The sequence below is a fragment of the Rhinopithecus roxellana genome, chromosome 6, assembly GCF_007565055.1.
Source record: "Rhinopithecus roxellana isolate Shanxi Qingling chromosome 6, ASM756505v1, whole genome shotgun sequence".
NCBI lineage: Eukaryota > Metazoa > Chordata > Mammalia > Primates > Cercopithecidae > Rhinopithecus > Rhinopithecus roxellana.
In genome coordinates this window covers 77,910,517-77,922,521 of record NC_044554.1, presented here as the reverse complement: position 1 = coordinate 77,922,521, position 12,005 = coordinate 77,910,517, and the positions used below count along the sequence as shown (strand labels likewise).

Here is a 12,005-nt window from a genome sequence, read left to right as displayed (position 1 = left end):
CCTAGCCTCAGGATTGTAAGCCAATCAAAAAAGCCAGCGGGAGAGGGAGAACCGATGTCAACAGTTGCAGGGCAGTTTTAGGAGCCAGGCAGCAATCCTTCTGTGCAGCGGCAGCAGGGGGTGGGGCTGGAGGCCAGAGGCGGGGGGCTTTGGCTTGGGTACCAGGGAAGGAAGGAAAAGAGAGAAAGTCCCGCAAACTGACACTGGGGGAAGAGGCTGCACAGATTGCCACAGAGGGAAATGGAGACGTGAGAAAGAAAAGGCCGAAGTGGGAGAGGAAGAGCTGGGTGGAGAGGAAGAGGAGGTTGCTGATGGCTGGAGGCTGAGATAAGGGGAAAAAAGGGAGAGGAGGCCCTCTGGGTCAGAGAGAGGATGGGAAGAATTAGGGAGGGATGTGCCCAGGCCCCATGGGGCAGGGGCAGACTGGCCTGGGACCCTCTGGCTCTAGCCTCCTGAGTAGCTGAGACCACAGGCACGCACCACCATGCCCGGCTGTTTTTTGTTTTTGTTTTGTAGAGATGGGGTTTTGCTATGTTGGCCCGGCTGCTCTCAAACTCCTGGGCTAAAGCAATCGGTCCACCTCCCAAATTGCTAGGATTACAGGCATGAGCCACCACCCGGCCTTCTTTTTTTTTTTTTTTTTTTTTTTGAGATGGAGTTTCACTCTGTTGTCCAGGCTGGAGTGCGATGGCACAATCTTGGCTCGCTGCAATCTCCACCTCCTGGGTTCAAGCGATTCTCCTGCCTCAGCCTCCTGAGTAGCCGGTATTACAGACACGCACCACCATGCCCAGCTAATATTTGTATTTTTAGTAGAGATAAGGTTTCACCAAGTTGTGCACAATGGTCTCGAACTCCTGACCTCAAGTTATCCACCCGCCTCGGCCTCCCAAAGTGCTGGGATTACAGGCATGAACCACCGTGCCCGGCCTTCAGATTTTTATATTCCTTCTATTTCTGTTATTCAACCTGGGGTGAGAGATCTTGGGAGAGAAACGGGAAAGCGGAAAGGGGCAGCAGCAGACAAAGGCCAAGTGGGGATATGCAGCCTTTGGGATGTGAGGAATCATAAAACCATTTCACATAAAAGCTGAAGAGGATCTCCAAAACCTAGCCCAATCTTCTCCTTTTATGGGTGGAAAAAGAGAACCCGAGCTGACACGCTGTTACTGTGAGAGCCGGGCCTGGAATGCAGATAGATGCACAAAGATAGAGGCGGAAATGCGATGGCCCAGGGCCGTGATGGCAGGAGGAGGTGAGGCGGGCAGGCTGGCCCTGAAGAGTCCTTGGGTCCTTGGCTACATGGGGCTGTTACTGCTCCTCCGGGGCCCTTCTAGGCATGGCATGAACACGGTGCGAGAAGACAGCGTTGGCACCCGAAGCTGACCCCAAAAGCCCCTGCAGACCCCATGGGCCTGACTCCAGCTGCCTTGCTCTCCCCGCCCCACTCCAGCTCCTGCCACTACTTACTCGGCAGAGATCTGGCTGACCAGCTCAAAGGAGCCAAAGCCAGCGGCTGCAAAACTTTCTTCGTATCTTCCCATCTTGATGGCCCGAAGCCACTCGCCCACAGAGCCAAAAGCTGAGTAGTGAGGCTGCCGCTGGTCCAGGAGAGGATGTGAGGCCCTGGGGGGCAAGGATGGGGAGGAATGCTGAGTACCAGGCCCGGGTCCGGGCGAGGAGGTGGAGCCCAGCCTTGGAGAGGCGGACAGAGACCCCTCCACCTAACATCAATGAACAGACACTTCTGGGCAAGGAGTGGGGGCAGAGAGAGCAGGAAGGAGGGCCCATTCTCTGCAGTCCTCACCCGCCATTCTCCCGGGCCACGATTTTGAGGCTGGCAGGGTTCCGGATCATCTTGTCCAGGGCGCTAACCACCTGAGGGAAGCGGGGCCGGGCATTCCGGTCTTTCTGCCAACAGTCCAGCATGAGCTGGTGGAGGGACGTGGGACAGTCTGGGGGCGGGGGCAGCCGGTAGTCCTGTTCAATGGCATTGATCACCTGGAAAGAGGGGAAGCAGCTCTGGGTAAGGCTGTCCAGGAAAAGCAAAGATGGTAACAGGCCCAGGAAATGATAGCTTGGCAGATGGTAGCATAGCAGCCACAGCCCTCGCAAAAATCACAGATCCAGGAATCCTCCTAGCCGGAGTTGAAGCCCTCTGTGGCTGGAGGCCCCAGCAGCTCTTAGGCTATGATACAGACATGTTACCTTCCAACCCTGCCCTCCGTCTCTGCATCCTTCTGCGACCCAAATATGCTGTATCCAACTCTTTATTTATTTTTTAAGACGGAGTCTCCCTCAGTTGCCCAGGCTGGAATGCAATGGCGTGATCTTAGCTCACTGCAGCCTCTGTTCTGCATTCAAGTGATTCTCCTGTCTCAGCCTCCCAAGTAGCTGGGATTACAGGCACCTGCCATCATGCTCGGCTTTTTTTTTTTTTTTTTTGAGACGGAGTCTCGCTGTCGCCCAGGCTGGAGTGCAGTGGCCGGATCTCAGCTCACTGCAAGCTCCGCCTCCCGGGTTTACGCCATTCTCCTGCCTCAGCCTCCCGAGTAGCTGGGACTACAGGCGCCCGCCATCTCGCCTGGCTAGTTTTTTTTGTATTTTTTAGTAGAGACGGAGTTTCACTGTGTTAGCCAGGATGGTCTCGATCTCCTGACCTAGTGATCCGCCCGTCTCGGCCTCCCAAAGTGCTGGGATTACAGGCTTGAGCCACCACGCCCGGCCGCTCGGCTAATTTTTTGTATATTTTTAGAGACGGGGTTTCACCATGTTGGCCAGGCTGGTCTTGAACTCCTGACCTCAGGTGATCTGTCCACCTTGGCCTCCCAAAGTGCTGTGATTATAGGTGTGAGACACCGCGCCAGGTCCTCAACTCTTTTTAAAAATTTTTTGTAGAGATAGGATCCGGCTGTGATACCCAGGCTGGTCTCAAAATCCTGAGTTCAAGTGATCCCCCCTCGTCAGCCTCCCATAGCGTTGGGATTACAGGCGTTGAGCCACTAGGCCTGGCCCTGCATCTCAACTCTTTGATACAAGGATCAATTCTCCTTTTTGTCATCTCCACGGTCTCAAGAACCCAGCAGTGATGACTTTCTGGGAACCCACCCTTCACCCCAAATCCCAGGTGAGAAAACACTCAAGAAAAGCTTGGTACGACCATGGGACACTTACATCCTGATTGCTCATGTCCCAGTATGGCCGCTCCCCAAATGACATCACCTCCCACATCACAATCCCGTAACTCCAGGCATCACTGGCGGAAGTGAACTTCCGGAATGCAATGGCCTCCGGGGCAGTCCATCGGATGGGAATCTTTCCTCCCTGAAGAAGGAGGAGAAAAGGTGAGCTGGGGGACTCACTGAGGGACTCACCAGACCCAGCACACTGCCCCCTAGACCCCAACCCCACTCTGCTTTTTTCCCCTAGCTCAGGCCCCAAGCCTCCTACTCTCCAATGCTGTTTGCCCAGGTTGGAGTGCAGTGGCACGATCTTGGCTCACTGAAACCTCCGCCTCCCTGGTTCAAGTGATTCTTCTACCTCAGCCTCCTGAGTAGCTGGGATTACAGGCGTACACCACCCCGCCTCCGTCAGCTAATTTTGTATTTTTAGTAGCGACAGGGTTTCCCAATGTTGACCAGGCTGGTCTCGAACTCCTGACCTCAGGTGATCCTCCCGCCTCAGCCTCCCAAAGTGCTGAATGAATTTACAGGCATGGGCTACCGTGCCTGGCCACTGTTCTTTCAAGACAGGGTCTTACTGTGTTGCCCAGGCTGCAGTACAGTGGCACATTCATAGCTCACTGCAGCCTCCAACTCCTGGACTTAAGCGATCCTCCTGCCTCAACCTCCCAAATAGCTGGGACTACAGGTGCATGCCACTGCACCTGGCTAATCTTTTACCTTTTTTGTAGAGATAGGGTCTTGCTGTGTTGCCCAGGTTATCCAACTGTTATTTTCCTAGACATCTGGAATTCGGCTTCCCGGAGCTGACTGTCCCCACCACCCACAGCCTGCTCCTGTATCCTCTCCCTGGAGCAGGGCTGCCAAACCCTCAGCCTCCCACCTTTCCAACCTGCCCTCCCCACCTGGCCCTAAGAAGCTCACACCCCTGGTCCCCAGCGTTACCAGGGAGCTCGTGTAGGTGGGATCGGAAGAGTTCTCCTCCAGGAATCGGGAAAGGCCAAAGTCAGACACTTTGCAGACCAGGTTGCTGTTGACTAGGATGTTGCGAGCAGCCAGGTCTCGGTGGACGTAGCTCATCTCGGCAAGGTACCGCATGCCCGAGGCAATGCCCCGCAGCATGCCCACGAGCTGGATGACCGTGAACTGTCCGTCGTTTAGCTGGAGAGCAGATGGGGTGGGGGCTTGGTGAGGCCAGCCCACCCACCATTCCCCCTCCCATCCACATCTTTTTTTTTTGAATTATTATAGTTTTAAGTTCTAGGATACATGTACACAACGTGCAGGTTTGTTACATATGTATACATGTGCCATGCCTTTTTTCTTTTTAGAGGCGGAGTCTCGCTCTGTCGCCCAGGCCAGAGTGCGGTGTCGTGATCTTGGCTCACTACAAGTTGCGCCTCCCGGGTTCCCGCCATTCTCCTGCCGCAGCCTCCCGAGTAGCTGGGACTACAGGCACCCGCCACCATGCCTGGCTAATTTTTTGTATTTTTAGTAGAGACGGGTTTTCACCGTGTTAGCCAGGATGGTCTTGATCTCCTGACCTCGTGATTCGCCTGCCTCGGCCTCCCAAAGTGCTGGGATTACAGGCGTGAGCCACCGCGCCCGGCCCACATCTTTTTTCTTTTTCAAGAGACAGGCTCTTGCTCTGTTACCCAGGCTGGAGTGCAGTGGTGCCGTCATAGCTCACTGCAGCCTCATCCTCCTGGGCTCAGGCAAGCTTCCTGCCTCAGCCTCCTGAGTAGCTGGAACAATAGGCATGTGCTATTATGCCTGGATAATTTTTTAATTTTTAGTAGACATAGGTTCCCATTATGTTGCCCAGGCTGGTCTTTAACTCCTGGCCTGAAGCGATCCTTCCGCCTGGGTCTCCCGAAGCACTGGGATTACAGGTGTTGAGTCACCACATCCAGCCTCCCGTCCACTTCCTAAACTGTATAATGTCACTTCCAGACGCATCTCACAACTCACCTGTAGGGCAAGTCCCCAATTCTCCCAGGTGAGCCTTCCTTTCTTTTCCCAAGTTTTCTTGGTTCTTGCAACAATATCACAACACATTGTTTAACTTACAATGGTTGCTGTTTCAATGGTAAGTATTCAGTCTCTCCGAATTAGATTATAATTTGAAAAATTATTTCAAGTTTTCCTTCCATTTAACCTGGTACACTGCTTTATACCCAGGAAATACTCAACAAATGCTGTTCTGTTTTTCAGTTTTTTGGAGACAGGGTCTCTTTCTTTTCCGCAGGTTGGAGTGCAGTGGCACGAACATGGTTCACCACAGCCTTCAACTCCTGGGCTTAAAGGATCCTTCTGCCTCAGCCTCCTTAGTAGCTGGGACTACAGGTGCACACCACTGCACCTGGCTAATTAAAACAAAGGGTTTTTTTTTTTTTTTGGTAGAGGTGGGGGTCTCACTGTGTTTCCCAGGCTTGTCTCTAACTCCTGGCCTCGAGCGATCTTCCCACCTTGGCCTTCCGCAAGGTGCTGGGATTACAGGCATGCGTCACCTGAGCGACCTGTCTACAGGTGGAGATGCACTGGTGCTGATCCAACCACAAAACTGTTCAGCCCTCTTGGACTAGCTGTGTGTGGATTTGCAAGAGAACAGTGAGGAACTGCAGTATGGCCACTGATGAGTGCAGAAACCAACGTCTGAAGCCCAACCTTGACCTTGAAAGAGTCCCCTCTTACCAGGGAAACCAACAAGTCACAGACAGTAAACAAATCCCATTTTCTGGGTTCAGCTAACATTCGGGAGACCAAGGCCGGGCGCGGTGGCTCAAGCCTGTAATCCCAGCACTTTGGGAGGCCGAGACGGGTGGATCACGAGGTCAGGAGATCGAGACCATCCTGGGTAACACGGTGAAACCCCGTCTCTACTAAAAAATACAAAAAACTAGCCGGGCGACGTGGCGGGCGCCTGTAGTCCCAGCTATTCGGGAGGCTGAGGCAGGAGAATGGCGTGAACCTGGGAGGCGGAGCTTGCGGTGAGCTGAGATCCGGCCACTGCACTCCAGCCTGGGTGATAGCGAGACTCCATCTCAAAGAAAAAACAAAAAGATTCGGGAAACCCTCTGCAGCCCTATAGAACCAGGGACATAGAGTCCAAAAACTGAATTCTGAATCCCCTCCAGACCTGCACCTGCCCTACTCCCCGCTCAATTCATGGCAACACCATCATTTGCCAGATGGTCAGAGTACAGACCTCAGAGTCTCCTGTGACCTCCTTTTCTCCCTCACCAGCCACTTCCAATCCATCGGCAAGTTCTGCTGGTGATGCTTCCAAGACATGTCCCAAATCCAAACCCTTCCCTTCACCCCACGGCCTGGATGCTGGCAACAGACTTCTGCTGCAGGCCTCTCCCAGCTCTCGCTCTTGCTCCCCAGCACCCAGCAAAGATCTTTGTATTTTTTTTTTTTGAGACGGAGTCTCGCTCTGTTGCCCAGGCCGGAGTAAAGTGGCATTATCTCGGCTCACTGCAACCTCCGCCTCCTGAGTTCAAACGATTCTTCTGTCTTAGTCTCCTGAGTAGCTGGGATTACAGGGGTGCACCACCATGCCTGGCTAATTTTTGTTTTTTGTTTTTTTTTGAGACGGAGTCTCGCTCTGTCGCCCAGGCTGGAGTGCAGTGGCCGGATCTCAGCTCACTGCAAGCTCCGCCTCCTGGGTTTACGCCATTCCCCTGCCTCAGCCTCCCGAGTAGCTGGGACTACAGGCGCCCGCCACCTCGCCCAGCTAGTTTTTTGTATTTTTTAGTAGAGACGGGGTTTCACCGTGTTACCCAGGATGGTCTCGATCTCCTGACCTCGTGATCCGCCCGTCTCGGCCTCCCAAAGTGCTGGGATTACAGGCTTGAGCCACCACGCCCGGCTAATTTTGTATTTTTAGTAGAGACAAGGTTTCACCATGTTGGCCAGGCTGTTCTCAAACTCCTGACCTCAAGTGATCCACCTGCCTCGGCCTCCCAAAGTGCTGGGGTTACAGGTGTGAGCCACCGTGCCCAGCGGGATCCTCTTAAACCACTCTCCTGCCAAAGCCCTCCAGCGGGTTCTCATCACACTGCCCAATGCAGGGTCTACCATCTCTCCTCTGTTCACCAGGTTCACCTGCACTCGCCTTCCCGTCTCTCTCTCAAGAGATGGGAGGCCGGGCGCGATGGCTCATGCCTGTGATCCCAGCACTTTTTGGGAGGCTGAGGCGGGCGGATAACCAGGTCAGGAGATCAAGACCATCCTGGCTAACACGGTGAAACCCCGTTTCTACTAAAAATACAAAAAATTAGCCAGGCATGGTGGCGGGCGCCTGCAGTCCCAGCTACTCGGGAGGCTGAGCAGGAGAATGGCTTGAACTTGGGAGGTGGAGCTTGCAGTGAGCCAAGATCGCGCCACAGCACTCCAGCCTGGGGGACAGAGTGAGACTCCATCTCAAAAAAAAAAAGAGAGATGGGATCGCCCAGGTTGGAATGCAGTAGTGCAATGATGGCTCACTGCAGCCTCGATCTCCCAGGCTTAAGTGATCCTCCTGCCTCAGCCTCCGGAGTAGCTGGGACTACAGATATGTGCCATCATGCTCTGCACATTTTTGTATTTTTTGTAGAGACGAGGTTTCACCATGTTGCCCAGGGTGATCTCTAACTCCTGGCCTCTAGCAGATCTGCCAGCCTCGACCTCCCAAAGTGCTGGGATTACAGGTGTGAGCCACTGCGCCTTTAAGCAGCTTTCTGTCTCTTTGACCAGTATTGGTGGCTTATGCCTTTAATCTCAGCACTTTGGGAGGTCAAGGAGGGTGGATGGTTTGAGGCCAGGGGTTTGAGATCAGCCTGCCCAACATGGTGAAACCCTGCCTCTACTAAAAATACAAAAATTAGCCAGGCGCGGTGGCTCATGCTTGTAATCCCAGCACTTTGGGAGGCTGAGGCAGGCAGATCACGAGGTCAGAAGTTCAAGACCATCCTGGCCAATATGGTGAAACCCCCGTCTCTACTAAAATACAAAAATTAGCTGGGCGTGGTGGCCGCTCGCCTGTAGTCCCAGCTGCTCAGGTGGCTAAGGCAGAAGAATCTCTTGAACCCAGGAGGTAGAGGTTGCAGTGAGCCGAGATCGTTCCACTGCACTCCAGCCTGGATGACAGAGCGAGACTCCGTCTCAAAAAACAAACAAACTAAACCAAAAAATCCCGCATCAGATAGAGCTTCTCTTACAGAAAATACAGAGAGACAATATAAATGATCCCACAAGAAGAATCTCATAAATCCAGAAAACAAGACATTCAGGCGGACAACAGACCCAGCCCCTCAGTGTGTCAGTGTCATCATAAGGAGCTGCTCAGGATTTAGAGAGGTGCAAAAATATAATAATCAGTAGGCACGGTGGCTCATGCCTGTAATCCCAGCACTTTGGGAGGTTAAGGAGGCAGGATCGCTTGAGTCCAGGAGTTTGAGACCAGCCTGGGCAACATAGTGAGACCCCATCTCCACAAAAAATTTAAAAATTAGCCAGGTGTGGTGGTGTGCACCTGTAGTTCCAGCTACCCAGGAGGGCTGAGGCAGGAGGATCACCTGAGCCAAGGAGTTTGGAGGCTGCAGTGAGCTATGCCTGCACCACTGTACTCTAAATTGGGTGACAGGGCGAGACCCTGTTTCTAAAATAAATAAATAAAATATATATAATAACCAGGCACAAAGCCTGGTCCTGAACTGGATCCTGGTTGGAATAAAGCAGCAGTGAAGGACATTTTTGGAACAACTAGAGAAACGTGAAAATCAGCTGGGTATTCAATGATGCTAGGGAATCACTATAATTCTGTTCAATGCAATGTTATTTTGCTACATAGAAAAATGTTTTGATTTTTTAAAAAAAGATGCCTAGGCCAAGCATGGTGGCTCATGTCTGTAATCCCAGCAATTTGTGGGGCCGAGACGGGTGGATTACTTGAGCCCAGGAGTTCAAGACCAGCCTGGGCAACATGGTGAAACCCAGTCTCTACTAAAAATACAAAAATCAGCCGGGTATGGTGGCGCATGCCTGTAATTCCAAGCTACTCAGGAGGCTGAGGCAGGAGAATCACTTGAACCCAGGAGGTGGACGTTGCAGTGAGCCAAGAACGCACCATTGTACTCTAGCCTGGGTGACAGATGAAGACTCGGTCTTAAAAAAAAAAAAAAAAAAAAAAAAAAAAAAAGCCTAATAAAGTTAAAAAAAAAAGACAGTCAGTAAAATCTGGTAAAGTGGCCAAAGAAAGTAAGCTCTTCCCTTTCCTCTCTAGCCATATTTGCGTGAATGACCCTGTTTGCTTTTTTTCACATTTGAAATGATTTGTTTACTTTTTTAAAAAGCTGTCTGTTTACTTGCTAATTTTCAGTCCCCCTGCCCCACTAGACCATCTGTTCCCCAGGAGCAGAAATCCAGTTTGCTGTGTGCATAGCTTTATTCCTGGGGACTGGGAGGATGGCTGGTGCATAGAAGGGACTCAGTAAATATTTGTCAAATGAAAGAATGACAGGCCAGGCACGGTGGCTCATGCCTGTAATCCCAGTGCTTTGGGAGGCTGAGGAGGGAGGATCGCTTGAGGCCAGGAATTTCAGACCAGCCTGGGCAACCTATCAAGATCCTGTGTCTACAAAAAAATTTTAAAATTTGCTGAGCATGGTGGTACATGAGTGTAGTTCCAGCTACTCAGGAGGCTGAGGCGAGAGGATCACTTGAGCCCAGGAGGTCAAGGCTGCAGTGAGCTGTGAATGCACCACTGTACTCCAGCCTGGATGACAGAGTGAGACCCTGTCTTAAAAAAAAATTAAAAATTAAATTAAAACAAAATTTAAAAAACAAGGAACGACAACCTTCAGCTGTATGGGTCAGTGGCAAAGGAAGGTCCCAGGAGCCTGGCCTTTCCCAGAGGGAAAATTAAAGGCAGAGGACTGGCCGGATGTGGTGCCTCATACCTGTAATACCAACACTTTTTGAGAGGCTGAGGCCGGGAGATAACCTGAGGTCAGAAGTGTGATACCAGCTTGGCCAACATGGTGAAACCCTGTGTCTACCAAAAATACAAAAATTAGTCGGCATGGTGGTGGACGCCTATAGTGCCAACTACTTGGGAGACTGAGGCAGAAGAATCGCTTGAACCCTGGAGGCCGAGATGGCAATGAGCCGAGATTGCACCACTGCACTCCAGCCTGGGCGACAGAGTGAGGCTCTGTCTTAAAAAAAAAAAAAAAAAAAGGCAGAGGACCAGGGCTTAGCCCAAGAGGAAAAGGCTGGAGAAGGTGACATGGGATCCACTGTCTGTCCTGGCTTCTTAGCCCAAGTGGCCTCTGGGTGTAAGCGGGAACTCCAGGTGGCCGCGGAAGCCAGGGAGGGTGCTCACCCGCAGGAAGGAGTCCAGGGCGCCGTTCTCCATGAACTCCGTGAGAATCATGACAGGCATGCTGTTGGTGACCACGCCCTCCAGGCGGATGATATTGGGATGCTCGAACTGGCCCATGATGGAGGCCTCGCTCAGGAACTCGCGCCGCTGCCGCTCCGTGTAGCCACCCTTCAGGGTTTTAATTGCCACACAGCTCTCCTTCTTCCCTGGGGCCTTGAGCCGCCCCCGGCATACCTCGCCAAACTCACCTTCAAACAAGGACATGGAGGTCATCAGCTCTCCCGCCTTAGTGTGGCCCTGCCCACCCCGCTTGTTCCCAGGTGCCCGGGCAGCCTTCCGCTCTCACCTGCGCCAATCACCTCTTCAATCTTGACATAGGAGACATCGATCTCTTTTGCAAATTCCCTCACAGCCTCATTAGGGTCTTCGTAAGTGAAGGGGTCGATATAGACCTTAGTACCTGAGAAAACAGGCAGGGCCCCGTCAGCTGGGAATTAACTCCCACTGGACTCGGAGGCTCGGCTCATAGCTCTTGGCCCCAAGCCCCTATTTCCTTGTTGTTTTTCTTCTTCCTAAGATGGAGTCTCGCTCTGTCGCCCAGGCCTGGAGTGCAGGGGCGCGATCTTGGCTCACTGCAACCTCTGCCTCCCACATTAAAGTGATTCTCCTGCCTCAGCCTCCCGAGTAGCTGGGATTACAGGTGCCCACCACCATGCCTGGCTAACTGTTGTATTTTTTTTTTTTTTTTTTTTTTGAGACGGAGTCTTGCTCTGCCGCCCAGGCTGGAGTGCAGTGGCTGGATCTCAGCTCACTGCAAGCTCCGTCTCCAGGGTTTATGCCATTCTCCTGCCTCAGCCTCCCGAGTAGCTCGGACTACAGGCGCCCGCCACCTCGCCCAGCTAGTTTTTGTATTTTTAGTAGAGATGGGGTTTCACCGTGTTAGCCAGGATGGTCTTGATCTCCTGACCTTGTGATCCGCCCATCTCGGCCTCCCAAAGTGCTGGGATTACAGGCTTGAGCCACCACGACCGGCACTGTTGTATTTTTTATAGAGACGAAGTTTCAACATGTTGGCCGGGCTGGTCTCGAACTCCTGACCTCAAGTGATCCGCCCACCTCTGCCTCCCAAAGTGCTGGGATTACAGATAGGAGCCACCACGCCCAGTCCCAAGCCCCTATTTCCATCAAATTAGGGCAACCCACCGTGCCCAATGAGATACTGTCCGTGTTTGTCCGAATATTCTGCTTCTCTCCCGTTGCTCTGCTTCCTGTAGCCAATGGGAAAGGAGCAAAAGGTAAACTGAGTCACACATCTCTATGAGGCACACAGTGAAAGGAGGAGCAGGGATTGGAGAAGATTTCAAGTAAAAAGAGGCTGGGGGCACCCAGAAAGTCTTGCCCTGTAGCACCCAGGCAGGTGGCCATCAACTCAGGGCTTCCTGGCCCCTCCGGGT

At 52.5% G+C, this 12,005-nt stretch overlaps 1 protein-coding gene across 1 annotated transcript in view; it reads right to left on the bottom strand.

The window, feature by feature from the left end:
- The window catches only part of EPHB4 (EPH receptor B4), a 28,056-nt gene that overhangs the window by 1,104 nt on the left and 14,947 nt on the right, over nt 1-12,005 (bottom strand). Inside the window, exons 10-16 of the mRNA XM_010377737.2 lie at nt 11,755-11,819; nt 10,898-11,011; nt 10,552-10,799; nt 4,128-4,343; nt 3,175-3,324; nt 1,808-2,001; nt 1,471-1,626 (exon numbers count right to left, since the gene is read on the bottom strand). Coding sequence (XP_010376039.1) covers nt 1,471-1,626; nt 1,808-2,001; nt 3,175-3,324; nt 4,128-4,343; nt 10,552-10,799; nt 10,898-11,011; nt 11,755-11,819 — 1,143 coding nt within the window. The remainder of the gene's footprint in view (nt 1-1,470; nt 1,627-1,807; nt 2,002-3,174; nt 3,325-4,127; nt 4,344-10,551; nt 10,800-10,897; nt 11,012-11,754; nt 11,820-12,005) is intronic.